Raw genomic sequence first — 16,348 nt, forward strand, 5'->3', positions numbered from 1 at the left:
TCTACTTGTCCCTACTTTTAAGGAAACACCCACCACATTAGGACGTATCGCAACTCACAAACCTCACCGTTATTAAAACCCCACCCCCTGCTGTGAGGTATTAACATATCAGTGTAGGACAGATTGTGACTGCCAATGATTCCAGACCTTGACTTTTAACGAGTGTCCACCAGTAAAGACATTTGGATATTTCACAACCCCCCCCCCTTATCCCCCAGTACTTTTCCCTACCCCCCCATGTTTATGTATACCAGTGAAATGCTTTTCTTTTTTAAGTGCAAAAAATACAGTATTTCACAATGAATGTGTACAAATAAACAGATGTTGAATTGTCAAAGTAGTGTAAACAAGTTTGACAAGAAAATACTTGTCTGTACCCTCACAGCCATGCAGCAACAGAACATTCTTATTTGTATACAAACAATTTAACAGGATTACAAGAAAATGTGGTACGAATATTAATTCAAATCTAATAAATATTGGGACACATTACTAAAAACAGCAATGTAATTAAACATAGTGCAAATAGTTACATTTAAAGTGGAAATGCTTGCTTGTAGGTTCCCACACAGCAATACAAGAATATAAAGTTGTCAAAAGGACACTGGCGGCCAAAAGCTTGGAATAATGTACAGATTTTGAGGAGTAACAATAGAAAATAAATTGTCAATGTGAATAAAACCTTTATGCAATACTAACCTCACAGCAATGTACCAATAGAAATGCTAAAAACAAGTAGCAAAACATTTGATGTAATGGACAACATAATAACTACACCCTAATAAAGATACTAAAAACTACAGTGGGGAGAACAAGTATTTGATACACTGCAGATTTTGCAGTTTTTCCCACTTACAAAGCATGTACAGGTCTGTAATTTTTATCATAGGTACTCTTCAACTGTGAGTGATGGAATCTAAAACAAAAATCCGGAAAATCACATTTTATGATTTTTAAGTAATTAATTTGCATTTTATTGCATGACACAAGTATTTGATACATCAGAAAAGCAGAACTTAATATTTGTTCTGCTTTTCTCAAACTCAGCAGAGCGTCAGCTAGGAGAGGAAACCAGAAATCCACCAGGTTCAGACTACATATAAGAAATTATGTCCTCAGTTGCCCTGGCAAACTGCAACTTCTCTTCAGCCAAGAGGTCTTTCAGCCAACTAGCCAAAGCCTGTGAAAGTACAGTAGACAATATACTGACAATGCCAAAACAGTACAATGTCATACTGTAACAATCTAGAGCGGTCCAAACATTACAGCAAGTCATACACTTCACATTTAATTAAGGAAGCTAAAGGTGTTAGGATACATTTATTTACATATTATAACTATGAGAAAACAGAGACATACGTTTTTTGTTTGTAAAATATGTTGCACACATGTAAAAAAGTTGTAGTTGGTACTTTTGTAGTTGTATAAAAAATGTACATACTTGTAACCAACTTGATATTTGGAATCATTAATAACACTTGCCAACGTAAAACATGGACACTCAGAGTTTTGTCACTGAAATCTTGCTAGAACTATGATAAAATAGTTTTTATATGGAAATCACAGTCTGCAGTAGTTTCACAGTGTTTGCAAGTGGATATACCCATGAGGACTCTGATTGGCAGGCCATACCTTTTCTTACAATGAACTGAACGGAAAGGTTAGTTTAAGGTTACTTCTCACAGCTCTGAGGGTTAGGGTAGGGTTTGGGTTAAGGTTAGCTATCACAGCACTAGGGCTAAGGTTTGGGTTAGGATTACAAAGAAAAACTTATGTTGTGACAACACCACGCGCCAGGCCTAGTTCCAGGTTCCCCAGTGGAGCACTGGGTAGTGTGCCTGGGTAAGATGTGGAAGGTTGCTGGTTTGAAGCATTGTTACTGATTTTTCTTTTTCTTCATTCCCGACCCTAACGTTATTTTACTGCACGTAATATATCTTACGAAATCCCCTGTTTTAACTTCATATAAAAATCTATATACACCCATTTTAGATGTGGTCTTATTTTATTTATTTTGAAGATGAATTAGTCATAACTTCCAATCAAATATAAAACAGACATTCTCAAAACATGTTTTTTCTTAATACACATTTATAAACAAACCTGTCGCTTGTGGCGCCGTGTCCACTGTTTGATGTTTCTTTTTGCTGCTTTTGTCCAGGTTGTCCATCGAACAATGTTTCTCCCTTTGTGTCCAGTATCGACTTGCAGCACCATCTGAGAAGTCATGTGTGGTGTTTTAGCAATTATAATATGTTTTATAACCCTTAATTCAATGTTAGATTTTGCAGTGAGGCTATTTCTTATCTTCAAAGTCAGTCCCGCTCCATTCTTCATCAATACATTTTAGACTAATCTGATTTACCACTAATCCCAGCACACCAGTGTTGTGTCGACTGTTCTGCCTGAGATATGAAAGACAAAACATCCCTTTTTCAGTACAGTATTGGAGCCATCTACAGCAGATGATGTACACCAATGTGTAAACCAATGCAGTAAAGCAATACATGTGAAAATCTTCTGCCATGCTGCTTCTACACTTAACAAATAAATATGTCTATAGACAAATGGTAATTAACAAGTCATTAATCTAAGACTAATCTTGTTTAATACATTTGCATGATAAATGTTCCATTTCACGTAGCCACCACACACTTTCTGGTTTATTTCTTTTGACTATTTCATTTTAATATTTGTAGTAATATAAATTCACATTCACATTTCATGCGGCCTATACTTTTCATCCTTGCCAGCAGTATTGTGTAGGTCCCCAATCGCAATCTACGAAAATGGGGTAAATCCTGGCAATCGGCAAATGATAAAAATTCAAATCAAATTACAAACTGCACAAATCTAACATAGTAGGTACTGTTGTTAAACGTTCAGATAATATATTTAGTTTTGCCCGAGAAGACCAGGCCCCGGGCCTTCTGTTGAAATAAAGTCAATAGTCTGGTTAATTTGCTAGGTATGTACAGTGGATATAAAGTCTACACACCCCTGTGAAAATGCCAGGTTTTTGTGATGTAAAAGAATGAGACAAAGAGAAATCATGTCAGAACTTTTTTCCAATTTTAATGTGACCTATAATGTGAACAATTAAGTTGAAAAACAAGCTGAAATCTTCGAAAATGAAAAATACAAACCTTACAATAACCTGGTTGCACAAGTGTGCACTGAGTAAATACAAATGAATGAAACAAAAACGGTGTCTCTCTTTATTTCAGGCTGCAAAGCAACAAATGTGATTATTTTAAAGGGGGGGGGGGTGATTCTTTTCTATACCCACTGTATAAACTTAGGGAGTTTTTCCTAGCCACTGAAATTCAACACTACTTTTGTTTGCTCCTTGGGGTTTAAGGCCGGGTGTCTCTGTAAAAGCACTTTGTGACAACTGCTGTTGTAAAAAGGGCTTTATAAATACATTTGATTGATTGACTTAGCTGACTAAGACGTTGATCAGTGAAGATTTAAGCTCAATTCACCCACTCAAATAAACAGCCGAAGCTGAATTCCCAACTTGCTATGTTTTACCAATTTCTAAAGGGAAAATCAAAATCAGTAAAAAAATATTAAAATCTTAATTACATAAGAAAACATTTTGATATGGTAACATCAAAATGTGGCCATTGATGTGTCAGCTTATCTTCTTATTAATAAATGTGGATGAATGCCTATTTTTCCCAGAACACTGATAAAAGGTGTGGCTGAAATCTGTTTGTTTTGTTTGACTTTTGAAACCTACTAAATATGAAAACTATAATAATATTTCAGTTTGGAAGTGTGGGATTCAATGGATTTAGCTGCCAATTGATCATAAGGTCCAAATAAAATGGAACTCCCACTTTTAATCAAAACCTTTAAATTGGATTCGGGGAGTTATTCACATTGGGCTTTAAAAATACATTTGATTGATTGATTGATTGATTGACTGTAGGCTGGTTGGGGATTCAAATTCATAACTTTTATGTTATAACATCCAAGTGAAAGATATAACACCAACATGTCAGAATGTTTTTTAAAAACAATCATTGAGTTGGAAAAAGGATCACCCCCTTGTGTCAGTATTTTGTTGAACCACCTTTTGCTTTAATTACAGCCTTTAGTCTGTTGGGATATGTCTCTACTAACTTTGCACATCTAGGCGTTCTTTGCAGAACTGCTCAAGTTCAGTTAAATTTGATGGTGACCGTTTGTGGACTGCTGTCTTCAAATCATTCCACAGATTTTCAATGGGGTTTAAGTCCAGGCTCTGACTAGGCCATGCAAGGACATTCACCTTTTTCTCCTTCAACCACTGTGTGGTCAGTTTTGCTGTGTGCTTTGGAAGTGGTTGGAAGGGAAATCTTCTTCCCATTGACAACTTTCTGGCATAGAACAGCAGATTTTCCTCAAGAATTTGACAGTATTTTGCCCCATCCTTTTTTCCTTCTATCCTGACAAGTGCTCCAGTCCCTGCTGCAGAGAAACAACCCCATAACATGATATTACCACCTCCATGCTTTACTGTAGGAATGGTGTTATTTGGATGGTAAGCTGTATTGGATCTTCGCCAGACATATCGTTTGGCGTTGAGGCCAAATAATTAAATGTTATTCTCATCTGACCATAACACCTTTTTCCACGTGGCCTTAGAATCTTCAAGGTGCGTTTTGGAAAAGCTCAGTCGTGACTGCATGTGGCCTTTCTTGAGGAGTGGCTTTTTTCTTGCAACCCTCCCATATAAGCCACATTTGTGGAGAATTTGTGATATTGTTGTCACATGCATACAATGACCACTCTTTGTCATGAATTCCTGCAACTACTTCAGAGTTGCTGTAGGCCTCTTAGTAGCCTTTCTGACCAGTTTCCTCCTGGCTCTTTCATCCAGTTTGGATTCTTTTTCCAACTCAGTGATTCTGTTTTAAAATTTAAAAAAAATGTGTATTATATCTTTCACTTGGATGTTGTAAAGTTGTAAATACAATTTTTTTTTTAAGTGTACTGCTTTTTACTTCAGGTTGCCTGCTGAGTGTACACTGTTGAAATTAGAATGAGGACAAAAGACAAGTGTTAAGAACTAATTTGCATGTTCAAAGTTCGAGGAGTTTCCAGAAATGTCAAGAGCTGACTTCTTACGACTGGTTAAAATAGTTTTACATCGCATCTTCTCTGCGCTGGCCTTTTACCTGTCACCATTACAGAGATCTTTACTTATGGACACACTCCGAAACAGGCCTTTTCATGCAGTGTCGGTGTGGCTGTCATACTCCAGGGGTAGTAAGAAAACTTTGTCAGTGGAGTAGCTGTCAATGTGCTAGAAGTAAAAGAAAATATGCTAATAATAAAATGTTAATAAAAAGGAGCGGGGGAGGGGTTACATGGTTTAAAAACATATTATCTTGCAAATCTTTCATGTATTTTAAAGCATCTGTGTTCAGCACCCTTGGTTCACAAGTACAGTTTCAAAGTTTCCAAAACTTAAATGAAAGCACTGCATAACTTATTGTGATGTACAAAATGAAAAACAGGGAGGAACATTTAAAAAAACAAGAGACCCTTTTAAACTAGAGGAATTTTCCAACATAGCCTTTATTCTTCAGGTTATAAAATGTCATACGTTTATATATGTTATAGAAAAACTATTTTATGATGACATGTTAAGTGAAAATGTATTTCGAGGTAAAAGGTTCCCAAAACATACGCTATTTACATATGTACATATAATGACTCCACGGCTTTGGAGTGAAAAAAGCAACATATGTGAGCGTAGGTGGTCATTCAGTCGTTACTCTTGGGAGCTGGCCACCGGAGTGGCCGTGGACTCCTTTGTCTGCCGACTGATGGGGAGGCCCATGAGGGGGCTGAAATTACGCCCCAAACTCAGAAAATGTTGAGGTGAACCAGAAGATGGAGCTGAGGCAGGTGGCTGGCAAGGGGGCCTTAGTGGGGTGGCTGGAGGTGAGGACAAAGGGTTACGGGGGTATTTGTGGACGGGCCGAAGAGGTGCATCAGGTGAGCAGGAGGAACGTGTGATGGGGCTGGGGTAACCGGGCGCGTTGAAATCCGAGGGGCTGATGGAGCTGGCTGAACCCTCGTCCTCACCTTCAACACTCTCCTAGGTCAACACAAATGAAGGTATATTAATTTAGCAGGAAAAATACATGGGAAAATTTGCAACGTTGGTGACTTTTTTTGTTGTTTGAAAATAAGTGACTTACATCTTCATTGACTACATAAAGAGCCATTGGGCTCCTACGACCAAGGGTTCCTAGGGTTCCATGGGTTCCATGGGTCCCATGGGTAATTGTTTTTGGCACCACATCAACTGTAAATTAAACAAAACATGTGAACATCTGTAAATACCTAGCCGTGTGTACGCCTAAGTAGCAGTTTACAAGCCGCATTAGCTGCAACTGATGATCATCCACACTCAAAGTAACTTCATTCACTTGTTTGGCCAATTAAAAAATATAAACAAACACTCACTGAATGGCTCAAAGGCCTCTGTGTGAATGCATTACATACCACAGCACAATAAAAAAACATCAATAAGGAACATTTTAAAACAACCTGTCAAAGGCCATGCTGGGAAATATGACAAATGACTGGTGTGGTTTTGGTTCATAAGCAACACAACGGGTTCATTTAACTCTCTGTTCATCTCAATAACTAGAAGTGTTAGAGAAAAATCGGCACTAGAATATAAAAAGTAATACCACATATCCAACTGTCAAAATCACACCCAAATTGTCCCTTACCATCGTAACGGATGTCTCCTGGCTCTACATATTCAGGAGATCTCGGCAACATGGCCGCCATGGCACCTTGTCGCTTCTTTCTTAAGCCCAATGAGAGGAACATAAGATAAGAGTTTCTCATGAATTACACTCTTGTGCTCATGTAGCTTATATTGTGTTTCTGTCTCCTCAGGAAAATGTAAACATAGTTGTCTTGTGCTGTATAGCTGCCACATGGACAACAACCCTAGCACTATTCTATACCGCACAAACAGTGCCGGCACCAGCCTACTGGTATACTCTTATCACTGCATTTGAAACAAGAGATGTTCCCCATCCCCCACGGTGCTGTCAGTGCCAAAACCCCAGTGGAACATTGGCTATGAGCCTGCAGGCCGGCAGAGCGGAGAGCTTGGCCACGGCGTTCAAATTCAAACCGCCTGCTCCTCGCCTGGTGCTCTAGTCTCTGAGACGTTTCAAAGCGAATGTGGGGGGGGGGGGGGGGGGGGGGTAACAATGCCGAGCTCTTACTTTTTCGAGGGTGTCCAGCAAGCACACACCGTCACCAGGGTGATGAGGAGGAAAATCCCTCCAGTGGAAAGAATGATATACAGGGAACTCCGTCCTGGAAAAACAAGGAAGCCTGTGGTCAACAGACTAGCTCCTTCTTTGACAACGAAAACACTCTGCCGCTGTACAAGCGAAGAGCACTCCTAGCAATAAATAAGGATGTCACCCCTCAGGCCTGGGAAAGGACTGTAGATACACTTTCCTCTTTCTCTGTGATAGTCCTCATTGTACTGTATGACCTTTAGTGCAGGCAACAAAAAAAAAACATCCCACAATGTGTTAAACGAGCTAGGTTTCCCTAGCCTAGGTCTGTTTACTCTGCTGGCAACGTTTAGCTTGACAATCCCAACTATTGGCACGAGTTGGCAAGACTGTGTGGAAGCCAACTCTAAGTGTGAAAGCTGGTTATTGAAAGGGGTTGCTATGAGGCATTGTACAGGGCTGTATGTACTGGGGGAATTCAGGACCCTAACTTGGCAGGCTGGTCTATCCCCACACCTTCACTGAATTGTGCAGTACTTTTGACCAGAGCCCTGTGGACAATGGAGAAAAGTAGGGGACTATAAAGGGAATAGGGTGTCTTCTTAGAAGGGGAATAACAAACCAGAATGGATGTGGATTCTGGAGAAAATAAATGACAGGAGGATTCAGGAATAAGAATGACAATAGGACAGGAGGATTCAGGAAGGGGAATCACAATAGGACAGGAGGATTCAGGAAGAGGAATCACAATAGGACAGGAGGATTCAGATGAAGGATCCGGGGGTTGAATCTACAGTCTGATGACTACCAGGAGTCATCATCATCAGGCTGTGTTTTTTTCCCTTCCGCTTTCTGTGGGGATACGGGACGAACTACCCTTCAAAAGAATGTTTGGATTCTATTTCGTATTACCTGTAGGATAAACCCAATGAAACACACTCCCTGAACAATCTGTATTTCCATATCTTTCATTTCATTAACCACTTTCTCAGAATGCAAAGGGGCTTTCACTTCCATTTCCTCTCCATCTCAACTCGCTCCTTCAGCTTGGGGCGCCGCCTCAGAACCTGTTTGATAGCCCTGATCCGTGCTGCTGCAAATGACGACCCCCTCTGACGGCCGTCTTAGAAGTCAGGTGCATATGTCTCACCACGGTCGCCAGACCATTGTCTTTCATCAGACCTTTTGCAATTTTGGCCCTGCAGTGGGTTTTGGATATGGGCTCACACTGGGTATCTGCTATTTCACAACTTCATGTGCGTCAGGAGCTCTGTCTCAAACATCAGTTAATGCTGATAAGCTTTCATCTTTTATATCCATCACATGGATCAAATCACACGCACCACCACTTCAGGAAGTTTCCAGCCTGGACACGGGAGATAACACATTTATTATAAGCTTGGATCTGTACTTTTGTGTAAACAACTTTCTTAGCAGCGGCACATCATTCCTGTGGTCAGTTTGAAAGCTACACTGTTATAGGCAATTATCTTACATCCAGAACAAATCTAAAACATTGGCAAAGCATGGTACATTGATGAAGCCAACATCTGACATTTTCCCACCAGTCATTGCTATCATTTAATAAAATCTGGGACAGTCTTGGGAATAGTTTAGTCTTCTCTGGGACAGTCCTGGGAATAGTTTAGTCTTCTCTGGGAGAGTCCTGGGAGTAATACACTATACTGGAGGTGAGAAAATGTTTACCCCTTTTTCTGCTAATATTCATTAAAGGTGCCAGTTATTAGGGACAGGGTGATTGTCTCATAGTTTAAATGGGAACAACATACAGCTGAAAATGATTTTAACTGCCTGTAATTCGATATTTATTCATTTTGATGCATTTACAATTTTTTCCAAAATGTCCATTCTAACTATAATAACATTTACAGACGATAAAGTGATATAAGTTACTTGTATCTCACCCTTTCCCTGACAGGCAGCCTGCATCTTAAAGCAATTTACTGAATGTCAGTAACCTGCTGAGACGCAGCCAGAGAAATATGCCGAAAGGAACGTTTTACATACTGTAGACGGTGAGCTTGACAGGCACACTTCTCATGCTACTGATTGGGTTCTCCACAGTACAGCTGTAGATGTCATCATCTGACATGAGCACCCGGGCAATGGTCAGGTACTTCTGGTCATGTGACAGGAGTAGGCGTGAGTCATTGGTCAGCACCTGGCCTCCTTTCAGCCAGCCGTAGGTGGGTTTGGTCCCATTGTCGTGGGAACAGTGTAAGGTGAAAAGTTCACTTAACTCGAGGACTGAGGAGGCTATCATCTGGATATATGGTCTGGAAAGAGGTACTGTAAAGACAATACACAACAGGTTTAACAGATTCTTGACAGATTACCTCTTTATATAGTACGACATCGTCTCATACCAGTTAGCATATTATACCAGTAGCATCTTATAAAAAACTTCATAATTGGCTGTTGATAGTGTTCCCACAGATTTTTAGAAATAGCCTTGATAAAAAAAACCCTAAGGTCATTAAGGACAATTACTTACAGCAAAGGTTGCTAGTTGGCGGCAGCTTAACCGGTTTCAGTGTTTCAATACAAAGCACTTAAATGTAATCGACGTTCCTACCGTCTACAGTGAGGTTGATGTTGCGCTCCGCGGTGAACGCGTCGTCCGTAATGGAGATCTCCACTTCGTAGCCACCTTCGTCAGACAGTTGCAGGTTGTGGAGATGCAGGGTGCCGTTCTCGTACACCAGGATGCGGTCTCTGTACTCAGGACGAAGGTTCCCGATGATACTGGTGCCCAGGGACTGGACCACTGTGATAGGCTGCTGCTTGTCCCTCTTCAGCTGCCACTTGATGACAGGTTGATCGGAGCTACTGCTGGTGTACCTGACGGAGAGGAGGGCCTCGCCGCCCAGCGTGCCTCGTACCAGAGGAGTCTGACTGGTGATGTTCACTCCGACCACACTGGCTGCATGTACATAGCCCAACACATTACTCAGTATGCCCAACACATTACTCAGTATGCCCAACACATTACTCAGCATGCCCAACACATTACTCAGCATGCCCAACACATTACTCAGCATGCCCAACACATTACACAGCATGCCCAACACATTACTCAGCATGCCCAACACATTACTCAGCATGCCCAACACATTACACAGCATGCCCAACACATTACTCAGCATGCCCAACACATTACTCAGCATGCCCAACACATTACTCAGTATGCCCAACACATTACACAGCATGCCCAACACATTACTCAGCATGCCCAACACATTACTCAGTATGCCCAACACATTACTCAGTATGCCCAACACATTACTCAGTATGCCCAACACATTACTCAGCATGCCCAACACATTACTCAGCATGCCCAACACATTACACAGCATGCCCAACACATTACTCAGCATGCCCAACACATTACTCAGCATGCCCAACACATTACTCAGTATGCCCAACACATTACACAGCATGCCCAACACATTACTCAGCATGCCCAACACATTACTCAGTATGCCCAACACATTACACAGCATGCCCAACACATTACTCAGTATGCCCAACACATTACTCAGTATGCCCAACACATTACTCAGTATGCCCAACACATTACTCAGCATGCCCAACACATTACTCAGCATGCCCAACACATTACTCAGCATGCCCAACACATTACTCAGTATGTCCAACAGCCAAGAGATGTGAACATTGTGGCAGACTGTTTGGGGAACGTGAACATTTTGGCAGACTGTTTGGGGAACGTGAGCATTCTGGCAGACTGTTTGGGGAACATGAGCATTGTGGCAGACTGTTTGGGGAACATGAGCATTGTGGCAGACTGTTTGGGGAACATGAGCATTGTGGCAGACTGTTTGGGGAACGTGAGCATTGTGGCAGACTGTTTGGGGAACGTGAGCATTGTGGAGGACTGTTTGGGGAACATGAGCATTGTGGCAGACTGTTTGAGGAACATGAGCATTGTGGCAGACTGTTTGGGGAACATGAGCATTGTGGCAGACTGTTTGGGGAACATGAGCATTGTGGCAGACTGTTTGGGGAACATGAGCATTGTGGCAGACTGTTTGGGGAACATGAGCATTGTGGCAGACTGTTTGGGGAACATGAGCATTGTGGCAGACTGTTTGGGGAACATGAGCATTGTGCTAGACGATATTGTGTACATTTATATTGTGGTACATTGTAAAATTATTGCTGTAGTGGTTTATGTCATCACATATAGCAGTATAATGTCCTGCATTGAATAATCTGGGATGATTCAATAGCAGTATAATATCCTGTACTGAATAATCACGAAAGGCTTTATATATAGGATATAGTAGCATTTCATCACATCCCCCTGTAGAAACAAAAACACTGTGAAAGGTTGTTGACCAAGTTGTGACCATAATCAATAGGTCAGAGCAAACTCAGCACCATGCAAGACCCTCTCTCCAAACAAGCCCAACTTACAATGTCTGGTACTGTACACCCTACTGGCCTATTATGTCTGTTTTAGCCCAGCTCCTAATATATGCTTTGATTTGTTTAGCACTAATGATCCCCCTAAAGCCAAGAGCATGACACTCTACAACACAATCCACATATCATCCTTTACAGCCCCATTCTGACTTGGAAACCCCACACAGAAGCCAATGTACTCCCAGTGGAGTTTCTTATAAATCATCACATCCTCCACCACATGTAGCCAGAGGCTTGTCTCTGGTGGAAGCTGTAACATTAGGGCCTAACAAATGGGTTGTGGTGTGTCATCCAGGAGCAAGAGAGGGGGGGGGGAGAGAGAGAGCGTCTGGCACCGACCTCCTCGGACGCAGCCCTGCTCCCTGTAGCCAGTCTGTATGGCATTGCTCGATCGCCGTGGCAACAATTTTCAGCCTGACGGGAGTTGCCAGGGCGGGTTGCCAAGGAGAGTTAGACAAAGGCCGGTATTGTTGGACTGATTTCCTCCCGTGGTAGAACAAGCCACTGGGAGAGACACGCTCTTTGTGATTGTGAAAGCATGAGACACAAGGGTTCAGTGATTCTACTAATAGTGGATGGCCACAATGACAGAACACATCGCCACACAGCCACGGCAGGCTGAGCCGGTCAACCGATGCTAGAGACCCCATCACCACCTCCGCCACTGGCAGGGCTGAGAAAGTTCAAATTCCCCCAAAACCTCTGCTCATAATATCCTAGTACGTAACCTATGCTCTCCCCACTTAAATCACAACAACAGCTCAATTCACCCTGGCCCCTCTAACTACAGCCTCGTTGCGGAATAGACCAGTGTCCTGGAGCTACCCGCACAGCAAAAAAAGTTAAATAATCCTGCTGCATCAGGCGATTACTGCATCCAAAATATCACAGTTCCGCTAATTTAAAAAACTTTTTGAAAGTGCAGTTTTAAAACAGAAAATGCATTTGTAAGGATAATCTACGCAGACGAAACATCAGTCCAGGACATAACAAAGCTCACACCCTTAGGCATAGTAGTTAATGAGTTGATACATTTTATAGTGGAACAATTGTTGAAAGTGAAATAATGTATTGCAAAAACAAAAATATTTTGTAACAAATTCACCTACAAAGAAAGTGTGAACCAAAAGTGGTGTTGACTTTACACTTGAGTGCCGATTCAGCCCTCAGTTCTTTAACGCACTGTATTTCCCATAAAACGAATCATGAAGTTGAACGGTGGACTGTTCCCTTACCTGCCTGGAAGAGGAGGAGGCCAAACAGTGTAAATAGTGCTGATCTGACTGAGGCTTCATTCCAGGAAGTCTTCCTCCTCTCCTCTCTCTTCATCTTGGGTACGGCGCTTATAAGGTGTCCATCCACCATCCGACCGGCATAGTTTGTCCACTCTAGTCACGTCCCTGAGAATGCACAGTGAGGGTCCTGCCTGCAAGACCGGGCTCAGCTGCCTGCCTCTTCTGAACCCCAGCACTCAGGACCCCAGCATGAACAAGAGTGCTGCGTGTGTGTGTGCGGCTGTGTGGGACCAGAGTTTTGGGTAGATATTTAGAAATGCACTGTTTTTACTTTCACAACAGTTGGACAAAGAGGACACATTGTTTTCCTTTATTTTCAACATTGTGACCGTATGTTTCTGGAGTATACTTTTCAAAAATAGATACATAGTTTCTACACATTTCTAAATAAATAAAAAAAAACACACGAGTGCATTCAATTACAGTCTTTATTAAAATGTTTTGGAAATAAAACAAACAAATTCAGGTTAGTCCCTCCCTGTCTATTTGAGTCTGTTTTGTTCCTAGTGAATACACCCCAGATGTAAGAAGGGGACCAAAGGACTCAGAAAAACATACACAAATACAACCACTGTGACCACTAGATGGTGCAATAATGATGTGAAATCCATGACACAGAAATATATATTTTTTCTGTAATGTCACCGTTTACCTGGGGATAGCATTTAATACCGGGAGATTAACCCTGTATTAAATTTGCCCTTGTACCGTATATCTGTACTTGCAGATGATCCCCCAAACTGTTTTGTATGAATACACATATGTACATATGTACAAGACGTAGAAGACAATGGGATTCAGCGGAGCAGGCAACCTTGTTTTCCAACGCTCGCGTGCCCATTGTAGGCATTTTCGGTGGTGGCCACAGGGGCCATTAGAGTGCTGCTGAACTATGTTCTCTCCAACACAACCAACTGATGAATCACTAATCAACAAACCAGTACAACAATCTTCCCATGACGGCTGTTACTGTCATCACAATGTGTCCAGCTCATCACTTAACGCTCACATCTGTACACCTGTAATAAGCACACCTGATGATATCCCATTCACACACGTCAGATCAAACAAACATTAGCTTGTGTACACGGTTCATGACATAACCTCTCGGCTTTCCACTCGCCGAAACACGAAATATCAGTCCAAGGTTGATGCGTACATTTGCATCAAAACTCTTGTCCGTTCATAGCCTTTCCCACTCATTCATTCAACAGGCGCTAGACAACACAGCAGATTCTGTCATTTTATACCCGTCGAAGAACTCTCCCAGGGCCCAAGGATTTAAACTCCTCTGTAGGCAGCCATCAAAGCCTGCAGGACTGAGACACTCACTCTGTCTGTCTGTGCCCTGGGTGAAAGCGCCCCTCCCTCTCATCTTCTAACGGCTCCTAAATCAAGAGAAACACTTGCTGTCAATATAGAACAGAGGGTACGAAGGCACCTCTTCCGCTCATGCATGAGTCACACTGTCTGGATATCAGAGCACAAACACAGCAAGACTGTCAATCAGACCGCTGTTAAATCACGGAGCCAGGCTTTTCCAAGGCAGCTCTGATACAGACAAGGTCCGAGCATGTGCGGAATTAATTATTGGATCTAAATGGTCACCTGATCTAAATGGTCAGAAGACATTGGTGTAAGACGCTCAGATTTTGTCTGCCTGTGTAAACGAGGCTGTTAGATGCATGCTTGAGTGACTATGTGACAGCTACAGTACACATATGCTACGTCTGTTCCTTGCCCTGAAAGCTAGCTTCCAGTAGGTCTAATCTGACCTGTCAGTGTGGGTTGAGAGATCCAGCATATATTATTTTCATTCATACCCTAAATAACCCACAGTTTGAATAACCAAACAATCTGGAGCTGTCTTCGGTACCAAGCATCCCGAGGAGTGCTGATTTAAGATCACACTGGCCTTTAACATTATTGTGTCAGTTACATGTACATGAGGGACCTGATTCTATATCCAGAGTACTCCACTTTGAAACACTTTATAAGTCTGTGCCCTGTCCTGAATATTAAGGTTACAGACAAGGGGATGTACATAATGACTAGAAGAGAAGCGCCCTCTGCTGGCCACTAATTTCTGCCCAGGAGAAAACAATGTATCCACCGACAAACTGTGTGGAGGATTTAAAACGCCTAACAAAATTCATTAGTATTTTAGAGGACTACACCTAACCCCAGATCTTAGAAGACTGAACAACACCCCATATTTATTTAAACGTAATTTCTGTCTTGCATGAAAAGTTAGCATTAGCTCATGTTGCAGCTATCTTTTTTGAGATAAAGAAACAGATGTATCCGAGAACTGTTCATCTTTCCCCAGTGAAATACACAAAAGAGATGTTGAACTCTAAACCATCCATCAAACTCTTTTTATGTATGTTACAGCTCTCTGCATTTAGACGTTCTATGTTTGGATGTGTCTGTCAGACATATGGATTCGGCTCCCTGAGTCATTACACAACACTGTCTAAATACCTGTGGGAATAGTTACTGACATATATGGCCAAGGTACTGTCGAGCTGAGAAACTAGTGCTGTCTTCTGTGGGTTTGTGTTGCCATGGAAAACCCGTAGAATTGCTTTAATGTCCCATCTCTCAGCAGCTGGTGACAGAACCCATTCAGAGAGAGATTCCTTCACTGCTTCTGTGTGGCTGGGCTAGCTGAGCTCAGATGTGTGTGGGAGTGTGGGTGAGCTGTGTGGGTGAGCTGTGTGTGAAGCAGATGCTTTCTCCTTCCATATCTGAAACCTGGACTTCTTTCATATGGAGAGAAAAAGGCAACAGGAAGTGTCCGTACAAATACTCTGTAAAGGACATGCCTGACACAACCATTTATAAGATAGTTTAGAGGAGTTTACAGGTGAAGCCTTAAAATGTGCAACACAGAATTCGGTTTTTTTTTAAGGACGTATTTCACTTAAAGCTGAGAGAATAGGTCGTATTTAGCTAGTTTTGTTACTCATCTAATTTGTTACTCATCTAACCAAAAACCTCTACTATACATGTGTATGAGTTATTCCTGAAGTTCCACTACAGAGGCAACATTTCACAGAAGACAAGTCATTTGTTTCAGCTTTGCAGTGGTGGGGACACTTTCCAATTAACATCTTTGCAAATGCTGCATATCATTTGTCTTGCGACAGCATTTATCTCATTACTCTGGGAATCCATTAAACTCTTAAAGGGAGAATTCAGATAAAAATGTGTTCTGGGTAGGTTTGCAAAGCTGTTGTCAATTTATGGAATCTTCTTTCATTCTTTTAAAAATACTTTGTAATTTATAGTTGAATAATTAAAACAAGCATT

The 16,348-nt window shown here is 41.7% G+C and overlaps 1 protein-coding gene across 2 annotated transcripts; it reads right to left on the minus strand.

The window, feature by feature from the left end:
• Nucleotides 1–4,950: 4,950 nt before the first annotated feature.
• Nucleotides 4,951–13,298, minus strand: hepacama (hepatic and glial cell adhesion molecule a). 2 transcript variants are annotated; one of them, XM_010871766.5, is made up of 7 exons: nucleotides 12,974–13,298; nucleotides 9,868–10,215; nucleotides 9,300–9,581; nucleotides 7,251–7,344; nucleotides 6,741–6,820; nucleotides 6,201–6,307; nucleotides 4,956–6,097 (listed from the first exon to the last, which is right to left on the minus strand). In XM_010871766.5, exons 1-7 carry the CDS (start codon nucleotides 13,101–13,103, stop codon nucleotides 5,768–5,770), a joined length of 1,371 nt encoding a protein of 456 aa, XP_010870068.2. In that variant the 5' UTR covers nucleotides 13,104–13,298; the 3' UTR covers nucleotides 4,956–5,767. The 2 variants fall into 2 exon arrangements, with proteins under 2 accessions (XP_028977172.2, XP_010870068.2); XM_029121339.2 differs by having other exon boundaries at nucleotides 4,951–6,097; nucleotides 9,868–13,066.
• Nucleotides 13,299–16,348: the final 3,050 nt, after the last annotated feature.

This window comes from Esox lucius, chromosome 1, assembly GCF_011004845.1.
Source record: "Esox lucius isolate fEsoLuc1 chromosome 1, fEsoLuc1.pri, whole genome shotgun sequence".
Classification (NCBI taxonomy): Eukaryota; Metazoa; Chordata; class Actinopteri; order Esociformes; family Esocidae; genus Esox; species Esox lucius.

Bases quoted from the DNA above. Each gene is read 5' to 3' on its own strand.
- hepacama (XM_029121339.2), bottom strand. From the start codon at position 10,921: ATGCTGAGTAATGTGTTGGGCATGCTGAGTAATGTGTTGGGCATGCTG. The intron at 7,345-9,299 runs GTATGTAAAACG...TTGTTTTTCCAG, and splicing joins TGTCAAGCTCACCGTCTACA to GACGGAGTTCCCTGTATATC. The intron at 6,098-6,200 runs GTAAGTCACTTA...GTGTTGACCTAG, and splicing joins TTTATGTAGTCAATGAAGAT to GAGAGTGTTGAAGGTGAGGA.